This window comes from Falco cherrug, chromosome 6 (assembly GCF_023634085.1).
Source record: "Falco cherrug isolate bFalChe1 chromosome 6, bFalChe1.pri, whole genome shotgun sequence".
In the NCBI taxonomy this organism is placed as follows: domain Eukaryota; kingdom Metazoa; phylum Chordata; class Aves; order Falconiformes; family Falconidae; genus Falco; species Falco cherrug.
The window spans coordinates 64424535-64437551 of NC_073702.1; the positions used below are offsets into that span (position 1 = coordinate 64424535).

Here is a 13017-nt window from a genome sequence, read left to right on the forward strand (position 1 = left end):
ATGTGTGAGCCAGAGCGATTCTGAGATCCTGCAGGCTCAGACTGACATCTGCAGCAAACATGAGCTCAGATGACAGAACATTTGCAACCACCCCCAAATGTCTGTTCTGCCATACTTGCAGAAGATCATCAGCAGTGCAGCAGGGAAGGCTGTATGACACTGATAACCACTCCTGAACTTTTACACTTTACAGCGTGGAGTATTACCTTAAATTGAAATCAGTAACCACGTCAGTTACCCACATCGTTTGCATAAATGAGGCCTTACACACACCACTTCTGGTTTTAACTCAAAAGCTCTAATCCTAGGAGATGCCAAGTGCCCTACTTAACAAACGGAGGTTCAACTATTTAGCACTTGACAGAATGCAACAGGATAATTCCTACGAGTGCACAGTGGCAGTGCTTGCTCTAATGGAACAGACAATATTCCTGCTATGTGGCACAGTGATCCTGTATGCCTGACCCAGATAGCAGATCTTACCTCTGAGATAATTTTGAGTGATTGAACAGGTCTGATCAGAGGGAATTAGGAAAAGAAAAAAATCTATTGGTCTTCTGACAGCAGGAATCTTGGAGTAACAGCTGCTCTATACAGTATCAGGGGTACCAGAAACACATATGAAATGTAAACATCATACATCCGTGCTAGATGGAAGGCGCTCATGTGACAGATACATGAGACACAATAAGCAGCAGAATTCCCAAAATTCAGGCTTAAAAAACAACAAGAATGTCAGTTCTAATGAGATCATCTCCTGTTTTGCTTCCCACTATATCTTACTGCAAATAAGGCACAAAATGGGGAAAACAGCAGAAAGGAAAATAAATAGAACAGGGAAATGCACAGAACTGTTAATTTTTCTGTATTACACTTGATTATGAAGATGTTTTTGTCTGTATTTCAGTCAGATGTGTTATCGATCTCTATGGACAGAGGTGCTGTGGTTTTAAATGCAAGTGGAACCAAAATTCAAACACCAGACAGAAATTACAATGATGGAAAAAACCATTTCATCATTACTTCTGTCACCCCAGAAAGGTAAAGCTGTCTAGCAACTTTTATCCCCTAGCTTTGGAACATAAACTTTTCTTGTAAAGCACATTGTCATTTAATATCCACTTTCAAATTATGTTTTAAGTGGGGGGGGGGTTAAGTTGTTTTTTTAACTGATCAATTCAGTTAAAAAAATACAAAGACAAAAATCTGTATGATTGAAAACTGGCCAGATTGCCCTGAGCATGAGATGTTGGGAATTTTTAGTAAAGCTAAAATAATAGTTTTTCTAAAAGCTTGTTCCTTTCTTGTCCTCAGCTATGAACACAGTTTAATATAATTTAAGACTAGCATGAGATCCATTTTTCAGTAGGATTGATTGTGCTGATTTGTTAAAGCAATCCCAAATCAACAAACCCTGAAGTAATTGAGGCATCTTAACAAAAAGCATTCATTTGGGATATATACAGTGGATCACGTTCAAAATATTTTTAGCTCTGACAGACCCAAATGTAAGACTAAATACCGCCGTAGGGAGTAAGTCTCTCTATTTCCTTCTTAAAAAAGTGAAAGCATTGTTTCACTGATATGTTTTACCGTTGGTTTTGATGTTTAAAAATTTCTTAGAAGGTCAAATAATCAAAGCATCTTTCTTCAAGAATCTTGCCTATGCAGATACAACCAGGTCATTCTGCTTTCTAATGGAAATGGAGATTTGTACCTATGACTTCTGACATCCAAGAAACACAGTTTGAAAAGCTGAAGGTGTGAAAAGGTGCCTTGGAATAGGCTTGGGGACCGTCATGTTTCCCTCAGTGTGCTGAATTCTGAACTTGCCAAACAAAATCAGTGTCTAATGTTTTAGTTATACTCCGTTTCTCATTAAAGCAATAGGATCTTTCCTGACTTCTGAAGCAATTAATGTCTTGCATGGTATGATCAGGTCAAAAACATTGTAGAAGCTCAAACATCAATGTACTGTAATGAAAAAGGAAAAAGGGACAGGGGCATAAAGAAGATTAGCATGTGCTTAGATCTCATTTTACCCAAATGGTGGCTCCATCCATTTAGTAGCAATCCCTTAGTTTATCTGTCTTCACTGGGTGGCCTGTATTTTTTTGGACTTCACAATTAACCCCAGGATATTATGAAATCCATGGGCCTCTCGACTCAACTTTGCCAGTGGGTTATTGCACAGATACTTGTTGCATAGCTGAAAGCGAGAAGGTCTTCTCATGACTTTGGGCACTACCATTCAGTGATGCATACTAAGCAGGGTATTTTGGGTGCATGTAATATGCTCTCTAACCACTGGCATTGACATTTCTGAAACTAGCTTAGAAAATGCATGCTTTGCCTTTGCAGGTATGAGCTGACTATTGATGACAAGAAACAAAGCAAGAAGAACCCAGCAAAAGACAGAGCAGGGAAAAGCCCGGACAGCATCAGGAAGTTTTATTTTGGTGGCTCTCCCCTCAGAACACAGCAAGCCAACTTCACTGGCTGCATAAGCAATGCTTACTTTACTAGGTGCGTAGCATCCTCCCAAACACATTACCAGACAGTCACTGCCTGACAGCTCAAATAGTAGCTCAAAAGAACTGATTTATTGTCACAATAAAAATCTCTGTCTCATTTGTGAAGCTAGACAGTATGTGTGAATAAGTTTCTTGCTTTATTTGCCATGGAATCTGTTGGCACAGACTTGCTAGGTTAAGATATCGTTAAAGTGGGAATAACTTGATGTAAATCAGCTTTCAGTACTGCATTGCTAATGCTGCTGGTGCAATGTATAATTTGCATAGCTGTAATTTACATTTATACTATGTAGCTTTCAGCTCTGCCTTTGAAACAAAATTATATTAAGGAATCTCACAGAAGCTGGGGAAGTTAGGAGTTTGGCCATGTGAAAATGGTCGGAATTCACTGATCTTAATTGCTCTATGAAATGTTCTTATATAGAAGATTTCAAAGTGAATTTGATGCTGCAGATCGATCCTCTCTGTTTATGCAGGCATGGATATAACAGGCAGAGGTAGCATAGGCTGCTGGCATTTGCCAGACATTGACTGATAAATCAGTACTTTTTTCCACAATCCTAGAATGAAAAATCCCATCCAAATATAATTTAAACCATAAATGTAAAATTCTTTGATTTTTATTAAGACAATTCCAACTCTTGGAAAAAAGCTGTTCTTGTTATTCCCTCTTTGAAACACAGGTTGGATCGAGAGGTTGAAGTAGAAGATTTCCAGCAGTACTCTGAGAAAGTTCAGACCTCTTTGTATGGATGCCCTGTTGAATCTCCTCCACTTGCTCTTCTCCATAAGAAAGGAAAAAACTCCTCAAAAGCCAAAGGAAACCGTAATAAAAAGGTTTGCTACAATTGCCCCGCTATCATCCTTTTTCCAAAGCTGATACATACTGTGCCATGGTTCACAATTCTCCAAATCATGGAACTAAGATGTACCACATGAAGACTATTTCAGATATATGAAGCAAAGGATCCTGTTCCTTTACATATTCTACTGCTGCAAATGACTGCCCTGCCCCAACCTATCTGGCATACACTTGCATCATTCCCTCTTGATAGAACTGTAAAACAAAATTTATGACACCTTCAAAAATGTACTGCACAAACAAGCCTTCTTTATTTCATCTACATCCTAAAGGAAATAAGCTGTTCTCAGCTACCTCTGTGTGACTCTCTCTACTGGGCACAATTAGCATGCATTAATAGAAATGTGAAAAAAACCTTCTTTCAGCATGCAGAACTCGTAGTCCAAGCATGTCCTCTTACGCCTATAGTATAACCAATATCATCAAAAGCAGAGAGGAAAAGATTTGATTAGGAAAACTGCAAAAGAATTTAATTGTAATTATGTTAGCTTCACAAGTATTCTGTTTATCCCTCCTTCTGCCTTAAATTAGCATCTATAGTAGATCTGTTCAAGGAAAATTTGAGTTGGAACCACTCCTGGTATTTTTGTAAGGAAAAAATATAATACTAGCTTATATATAAATTATACTGTTATTTTATTATGTCCAATCTTAGTTAAAATTTCTGGTTAATGGTTCTCTTTCTATGAAGGTGGGAAGAGATAAAGACAAGATTTCACAGCCTTCCACTGGCCTCAAAAAACTGTATGAAGAAGTGAATATGCAAAAAGACCCTCAGTGCCACTTGCCCATGAATCCCAAGGCAACCAAACATGCATATCAGTTTGGAGGAACAGCAAACAGCCGTCAGGAATTTCATCACATACCAATGGATTTCAGTCAAAGGTAAGGGGACCTTAGAAATAAAATTTATATATACTGGGGAGGAGAAAGATGAATTTCAAATAAAAAAAGGGACACATTTCTGCTGTTACCATGGCTTTTTCCTCTATATCTTAGGGCATTTTTTGTATAAAGCATGTTGTTAAGATATCTTAAAAGGTGTTTCAATTGAGTAAGAGCAATAAATAGAATGTGTTTTCAATTATATCTCTCTTGTGGAGTCTTCATCTGCTCTATATATTAATAAAATGTGTCTCCTTGCCTATTTGTATGAAGACTACGAGGATGTTAGTTCCATGCAAGCAATACACCATCAGTCTCTTTACACAAGAAGCAATGGCATTAGAGCAGAGCTGGGAAAGAACATGACAGTTCACCAAGAAATGAAGCAGTTATGTGTTGAGTGGACCTTGTCAGCTGTTTAATGGTTAGGAATCTACACAGTGCAGTAGGACATAAAGCTATGAAAAACATGTCCAATCCAAATTCCATTATTTCCAATAATGGAAATTCAAGTAATTAATAATGAGTCCTGATATTGTAGACATTTATTTTTCAGGCTCCCACAGAATATGCCATATGGTGTGTTATGACCAACAAGGAATTTTGGTTTAATATTTTCCATGAAAGACTGTAAATTCAACAACACAGTACTTCCTGGAAGCATACCAGACAAGTAACTCAGAAAAAAAAAGTGCTATTTCCTGACTTAAATAAAAAAAGCATTATGTTCATTTTAATTCAGTAGTGTTTTATTTAGGGCAGTCCTGATGGTGCTTATATGAAGAAGGAAAACCAAAACTCTAGTATGTCTCTTCATCCCTAAAAGACGTATTTGTTTTACAACAGTTATTACAGCTTCATCATTGTAATGCGCACCTTAAAAAACCAATGACTTGTGATGGTTTAAAAAAACTGATATTGGCAAGGGCCTAAGTGTGTGTGGAATGTACTCACACATGCAATGGGGAACATACAGATCCTTCAGGCATATGAAGAATGGAAGCTAGGCTAGTCACCTGACATGAGAAGCAAAAGTAATCAGTTCTGGCACCATCCTACACCAGTACGGCTTTGCCATTTTTTTATACCCAAAGTAGTAATACCAATCACTCAAGAAATCTGCATTGTTGATGGTGTCAAACCAAGTCAGTATAAGTTGTCAAACTGTCTTGGACTTCACAAGAAACTACAAGGAAGGAGAACCTTAGCAGTGAGTCTGGAATAACAGTAAAGATTTGTGAACTGTCAGGCCTCCATGCCATCAGAGTTAAAAAGTCCCCCAACACTGCTGTCCAACAGGGATAGAAATTTAGTGTATATAGTGTCAGTTATTGGTGGTCTGTATTGATTTTATCCACTACATAGTTTTTAATTTTTTAAAACAAGCTCATTGCAAGGCAGCTTCTTCTCCAACTTTGACTTCTACTCCAAAAAAACAGTAAAGAATTGTTCTCAGAAACACCACTTCTACAAAGAAGACATGTAATCCTTTGGATAAAAGGAAAATCTGTGTCTTCCTCTGCCTGCAGTTTGATTTAAGTCAATTATATCTGCTCTAACTTTAATATTGTGTTTTTATGTGCCAGAGCTGAGTTCTCTATCAGTCTGAAAACTCACTCATCTCATGGAATGATTTTCTACGTCTCGGATGAAAAGGAGACCAATTTCATGGCCCTTTTTGTGGCTCATGGCCGACTCATTTTTATGTTTAATGCTGGTCACCAGAAGATAAGGATTAAGAGCCAAGAGAAATACAATGATGGCCTTTGGCACAACGTAAGTAAAAGAAAGCAATCATTATGATGGCACGTGCTATGAAGGCTGTAGTAAAGACACTGCTGACGTGACAGCTCAGGAAGTTTTCATTCATGTGTTCATAATTGCATCTGTATGTTGAGAAACTTCTGCCGCTATTTTTAAATTTTCCACGTGGCGTTTTATCAAGTCATTAACTAGGGATAGGAAAGTGAGTCAGTTATAAAAATCCAGAAATTCTCAATAGTAACAGCTGAGCAGAAGTGATGGAATCTAGTAGAACAGTGAGGCAATTAAGTTATCTAGGAAAGGAAGGACTAGGACAGTTTTGTTCAGGAAATTTCTTTGAAGTGCCTAAGCAAGAAGCACAGCTCTCTTAGGCTCCCTCTGTGGTCTATGAAAATGAAAAGACAATTTGGGGGGTCAAGATGAATTTCTCTCTGTAGGTACCTCTCTGAACACTGACTACAGAAGAAGTCTACAGTTACTAGGCTCCTAACTTGGGCACTTCAAGTGTTTAAAGCAGGCTGGAGGAATCCAGACCATGAAACTGGTGAAGACCATGAAAATGCTAACTGATAGCACTGTAGCAACGAATCATATACACAAATATAAGATGGGCAGATCTCAGTAGACCTTGTGACACCTTGATCACCTCTGTCTTGTACACCAAAATGTAAGAAAGACGGCAGTTTCACTATCTAGTCTTTACATGAATGTGAAAAGAGGGTTGTCCAGCAAAGAATATTGGCAGTTAATAAAACAGGCTTATAGAGTATCACTCTCAAGCTTTTCTTCTCAAACTTTCTATCTTCTTCCACTGCACAGGAGAGTTCCCTCAACAGATAAAAGTAATCTTCCAATTTTTTTTCCTCCTTTTCTAGGTGATATTTATTAGAGGCAAAAATATTGGTCGCTTGATAATTGATGGTCTCCGAGTACTGGAAGAATCTTTCGGCGGTAATGCTAATACCTGGCAAGCCACTGAACCACTCTATATTGGGGGTGTAGCTCCCGGAAAAGCTGTAAAAAATATACAGGTAAAGCAGACATCTGTTAAATTATCCATACCTCTATGTACAGCTAATGCAAAAGCTGGCTGTAGGGATGAGTTCAGGCAAAAGCGTATTATGATCTGAATCCTCAGCACACCGAGGAGCTCAGTTCAAGTACATAGCAAAGCTCCTGCAGGACTGGGCTGGCAGTAGCTGGGCTGGACTCCCATAGACTTTTAGCAGCAACTGTAAAGCCAGTGGTCCCTAAGAAAGAGAGAAATCCTAGTGACATCCAGGCTTAGATGAGACAGGTAAAATAGGTGAGATCAGTTGCGCCCTAAGGTCTGAGATATAGATGAGTTTCAGAGAGATTTTAGTGTTGTCTTAGTACCTCTGTTTTAAGACAGTACCTAGAAGTCAGGATTCTGCTCTACATCTTGGTACTGAGGTATATAGAAAGCAGTGTTAAAGCAAAAATGAACAAAACTAATCTTTAATGTTATGTGCCTAACAAGATAGATGCGCTACTCAGAAAAACCAGACCCCTGTCTTGCCCTGAGGGTAAGAGGTATGTATACTCTAGTTGCTCTTTGTTTCTCATGGTTGAGGATTGTTTGAGAAACAACACAAGCCGGAGGTACCTTGAAATCATCAGACAGACATGAGAGGCTATGAGAAGCATCTGTCCTGCATCTCTTGGAAACTGTTCTTTAATTCAGAACTGATGCACCATACAATCACAGCCTTACAGCTCATAAACAAGTACAAATAAGGACAGAAGAGTTTACTTCCTGCCATAAGCAGTTTATCTATTAATCATGCTTTTTTCCCCCCTCAGATTAACTCTGTCTACAGCTTTAGTGGTTGTCTCAGCAATTTACAGCTCAATGGAAGATCAATTGCTTCAGCTTCGCAGACATTTAGTGTAACACCTTGCTTTGAAGGGCCATCAGAAGCAGGAACATACTTCTCATCAGAAGGAGGATATGTTGTCCTTGGTAATACACTACTAAACAAATGTATCCCTTAATACTGTAGTATTCACTGTGCTTCAGAATGGCATATTTCACTAAATGGTGTGGTAATTTCTGAGGCTGTGAGCTGTAAGGATTGTTAGATACAGATCATTATTGTGGTAAGCACCTGAACTTGACAGGTCACAATGTCACCATGAAACTTAACAAGTCGTTATATAAATATATGTCTGTGTAGGTATTTCAAATAATTAAAACAATTTCACAAGAGAACAGGTTATAATATGGTAAACATTATCATAGACATATAGAAGTCAATGTGGTCAAGACCAAGTACACCAGCAAATGGTCATCTTTTAGTTTTTTAATTAATAAAACAACATGAAATTAAAAAATTCTAAGGAAAGGCTTTCTGCATGTGTTGATAATGAACAGCATGACAGAACACATCTTCTCTATCATTTAGGCCTGCTGTGTTCCAGGAAGCGTTTTATGAGGATCTTCTTATGACATAGGCTCTGATCTGAACAGGAAGGGAAACTGCACAACCCTACTCATTGGCAACACAATGAAGAATTAAGATGGTGTTTCTAATTTGCTCCCTGGCCTGTCCCCAGATTGAAAAAGGGAGTTTATTCTAAATCATCAAAGCTCAAGTGAACTCGTACTCATTGTAGAAAGACTGCTGAATGTCTAGCAAATTGCACAAAAAGAAACTGCCAAAAAATACAGATAATTTACTTTCTGCTGTCAATTTCGTTGCTAAGAAATATTTTTAAACAAAATACTTTTTTAAAAATAATTAGAGAAATACAGAAACCTTTATTAGTACTCCAAAAAAACATAAACAAAACAAAAGTTGAAATGAGTCACTGACAGCACACCATGCTATCTCTTCAAGTATTGTGTACTGGCACATTTCAATAGTTTTAAAGACATGACAAGTAAGTTCCACTCTAGGCTTTGAACTTCTATTTTGACTTTGAATAAATGTCCAATTTCATCACTAAGTACAAAAAGAATGTTATTCTTTTTACCTCACAGATGAATCCTTCAGTTTAGGCCTGAAATTTGAAGTTGTTTTTGAAATACGTCCCCGAAGCAGCTCAGGAATTCTACTGCATGGTCACAGCGTGAATGGAGAGTACTTGAATATGCACATGAGAAATGGACAGGTATAATGAAGGTCACGTCTCCTCCACTGCTTTTGACCAGTTCCTCTACTACCTACTTGGGCTCTGCTATATGCAGCTTTTTTCCTTACAAATTTGCCATTAATTGATTATTGTTTCTCTCCTAAAATATATTAAATGCTTAGATTAGGCAATCCTGGTATTTATTTTAAAATACAAAAAATAACACCCAAGAAAAAAATCAGATCACTTTACTGATACCAACTATAAATACTTAGTGAGCAGTTGAAAAGTGGAGCACCGACTCTTTGGTGCTGCTCTTTCACCCACACATTAAAAATGTATAACAGTTACAAGTAAGGTAACTGTTGATGAATTTTTATTTCTTATTTGTTAAAAGAGAAGTCTGAGTTGTGCTTAGTCCCTTCTTCCTTTAACATATATATGTGTGATAGTCAGAGCAAGGGAAAGGGAAAGTTCATCTGGTTTTTAGAGCCTCTGGATTTTTGTAAGGCTGTCAATTGAAAGAGAGAGGTTTGAAATGAACTTACCAGATAGTTGTTGCTGTTGCTGTTTTTTTATTATGTTCATCGCTAAAATCTGGATCTCTTCGTGCTCTGTGTTGCATACATACATACAGTAACAAGTTGCAGTCTAAGTGGACAAAGCAAGCAAAGGTTTAAAGCAGGGGATTTTTTTTTTCTTTTTGCAAAAAAGAAACTCAGGGCATAGTCCAGAGGCTAAACAGTGTAGGTATTCTTTATGCACTGCCTAGTATCTAACTATCAACCAAAGTGGAAGGGTATTTAAGTGAGGCTGGCTGTACCTCAATTAGAAATGCAACACCTGAGGAAACATGCTGTCACCTCTCTTATAAGAACAGGAACCTACAGGAGAGTGACCAAATGGACAGTTTTAACCTGGTGATTCATCCTATCCTAAAGCAGGTGTATAATATAGATGACTAAATGAGCTGTCATTCAGAGAATATATTTTTCTATATCGACTATACAGAGACCAACAGGTGCTTCAGTTAGGCACCTAACTTTGACAACTGATTCGGTAACATAAAGCCCATTCTTACAGCTGTAGCTAGTCCTTGGTGAATTAACAAAGAACTTCTTAAAGCACATTGCATTGCTGTGTATGATGCTGCCTTAAAAGCTGCATCTACATACACCTAGTCTAGCACTTATATAGTGATCTGATGGAAGGTTTGCATGCCCAGAAATTTGTCTGGTTTTCCAACTGCATCAGTTGGTCTAACAAAAGATATTGCCTCACCTACTGCTTCAAACCTCACTTCCTGTATAATATATATGCAATTCACAAACAAAATTCACCCTGAAAAAGCAGCTCTTCCCTACTTGTCATTTCATAGCAAGAATCTGTCCTTCTTAATATTAACTATCTGCTCTCTTTGAATGTATTACCAAAGACCAGTTTTGTGAAAACACTTCTGCTGAACAAATAAGAACAATCAGCACCTTTATTTTTTTTTTAAATGTATGCATCTCTATTAGTACAGCTTGTCTAGGTAATTTATTAAGAAGCCACTTTCTCTCACAATTCTGAATTTGTTTTAATTGCTTCCATGTATTTTGTCCAAGGGTGGCTACAAGAGAAAGTGAGGATCATTTCATTTTTGTTTGCTGGTGCTCTTGTGGAAAAAAAAATTTAGAAGTCTCTTAGATACAGCTATCTTGAAACAGAGATCCTCTACAACTAAATATACGTTGTTTTCTTGCAACATTTTCAGTCAACAAGGTGTCAGTATTATCAGGGACAGCTTAGCCATTTGAAAAGCTTGAATGGTTGGACTCAGTACTTGGAGTTCTCTGGCAACCACCATTGGGAATCTTGTGCCCTGCAACAGGGACACAACACCACTCTGCTGCCGCTGTAATATTTCCATGCAGAAAAATACTAACCCATGTACCTAAAGCAGAGGTGCAAAATTTAAAATTAGACTCACTTTCTAGGCCTGCTAGAGATTTGCTGGTAAGCTTGAACAAGTAATTTAAAATTCATTCTTAAGTTCCCCACCTATTGTTTCCTCAGAAACTGCCTGTTTGTTTATACTTGGGAGTTTCGTGGCTGTTTTCCTTATTAAGTGGCTAGTAAGATGCCAAAACATCATCTGATTTACTAATTTAAACACTAATTTACCACACAGGAAATTACATAGTAGCAGTACTAGAAAATCTGAGTGAAATTAGCTGCTCTTTTTTAATTTTTTGAACTCTTCCTTGAGTTCAAATCAGAAATGTTGCAGAACTGTTGAATCTAAAAATAAATAAATAAATAAATAAAACAAAACCCTAAATCTAAGAATTAGAAAGGTGCTTTATTTTAAAGAATTTAATGAAATTATGTTTTTCATTCATTTACATACTAGATATGTTTTGAGTGGGGAATACAGCATTATTACAACAGAAGGAAAAAAAGAGAACAGGAGGAGGTTTTCAGTGATGACTACATTATTTCCCCCAGGTTACTGTGAAACTGAATAATGGAATCAGGGATTTTTCAACTTCAGTGACACTGAAACAGAGTCTCTGTGACGGCAGATGGCACCGAATTGCAGGTCAGTAAAACAAGATCATCCCCTAAGTAAGGTGACAGAACCCAGTTCTCCCTCCCCAGATATCCATCTCCATAGGCTAGTGCACTGGGAATGGGGTCATACTTTCAGTTCTTCCTTTTCATCTGTCAAGACACAAGTTTGTGTGAAAGACACAGTTATACTCTTCTCTCAGACGTAGGAACTGTAGAGCCTCCAGGAAGGACAAGCACAAATTTCTACAAAGAACAAGCAAATATGGAAGTGCCTTGTTCAAGGAACACAAGACAGCCTAGCTGAAATGCTGGCAACATTTCCTAAGCTGTATACCAGATTATATTCTTCTTTTCCCAATTAGGTTGGTAGAATGTAGTAAGTACAAGTATATGCTGCCCTTAAAGGTCAAATAAGAACATCTGGTGAGCCCCTGCCTTGCACAGAGAGATATCTGTGCAAGTCAGGATTTTGCTTCTGTGCCAGACATCCATCCTTCTTTCCTGGATTTGAAAGTCAAAAAGTACTTCTAAACCTCAGGTTCTTTGAACTCCCTTACCTTCCTGTCTATATGCTGACTTGGAATACCTCCCATGTCACATCCAAAAGAGATCTGAGTATGCACCCTTTCCCTACACATTCTGGTTTCCTCCTGAAGGGAACACAGACACATAAGCAAGGAGGAAACGGAAACCTCACTGCATTCTAGCACATCCCTTACTGGGAATGATCTGGCAGTTTTTCCAAGACATGCCATTGTATGCTCATACCCTGCAGCCTCGACACAGCTGCCAGCAATCAAGAGCCCCACTCCAGAGCACCCTTGCTCCCACAGTGTATCTTCCATTGGCCCTGCTCTGTACCAGGATCTGCCCACAGGCTGCCACTGATGGCTTACACCCAGTCTAGCAAACACTAAATCAAACGACACAGCTCAAACAGATAACTCCTGTCACAGAAAACTCATGTGCTACTTCTTACAATCTTCTTAATCCCTGTTCCTTCTCCTTTCAGTTATTAGAGATGCTAATGTGGTGCAGCTGGATGTAGACTCTGAAGTCAACCATGTGGTAGGGCCACTAAATCCAAAGGCAATTGACCACAGGGAGCCCGTGTTTATCGGAGGTGTACCAGGTAAGTTTTTGGCAGCTTTGTGGTACATTGTTCTCAAATTTTAACATGGTTTCCAGAGGAAGCATAGAGACTGAGTTTTCATTGCAAAAAAGAACAAAATGTACCTCGTGTGAGTAACGTGATAAAACTCAAAGGCTCAAGAGCTGATCAGAAATGTTCTGACTCAAGTTATCAAAGAAAAAAAATGC

At 38.2% G+C, this 13017-nt stretch overlaps 1 protein-coding gene and 1 long non-coding RNA gene across 6 annotated transcripts in view; one reads left to right on the forward strand and one right to left on the reverse strand.

Moving 5' to 3' along the window:
• LAMA4 (laminin subunit alpha 4) overlaps positions 1 to 13017 on the forward strand; it is a 104753-nt gene that overhangs the window by 89910 nt on the left and 1826 nt on the right. Inside the window, exons 28-37 of the mRNA XM_055713664.1 lie at positions 908 to 1041; positions 2362 to 2526; positions 3218 to 3371; positions 4088 to 4281; positions 5868 to 6057; positions 6921 to 7076; positions 7870 to 8029; positions 9050 to 9180; positions 11632 to 11725; positions 12710 to 12829. Of these exons, the coding sequence (XP_055569639.1) occupies positions 908 to 1041; positions 2362 to 2526; positions 3218 to 3371; positions 4088 to 4281; positions 5868 to 6057; positions 6921 to 7076; positions 7870 to 8029; positions 9050 to 9180; positions 11632 to 11725; positions 12710 to 12829 (1498 nt within the window). The remainder of the gene's footprint in view (positions 1 to 907; positions 1042 to 2361; positions 2527 to 3217; positions 3372 to 4087; positions 4282 to 5867; positions 6058 to 6920; positions 7077 to 7869; positions 8030 to 9049; positions 9181 to 11631; positions 11726 to 12709; positions 12830 to 13017) is intronic.
• LOC114017675 (uncharacterized) overlaps positions 1 to 13017 on the reverse strand; it is a 34504-nt gene that overhangs the window by 13740 nt on the left and 7747 nt on the right. For 2 of the 5 annotated variants that reach the window (XR_008732759.1, XR_008732762.1), the window contains one exon: positions 11732 to 11940. The exons of 2 other annotated variants lie outside the window; for them this stretch is intronic. This is a non-coding gene — a long non-coding RNA (uncharacterized LOC114017675). Of the gene's footprint in view, positions 1 to 7107; positions 7296 to 11731; positions 11941 to 13017 lie in introns of those variants that run through there. One more of the 5 variants, XR_008732761.1, reaches the window with a different exon arrangement.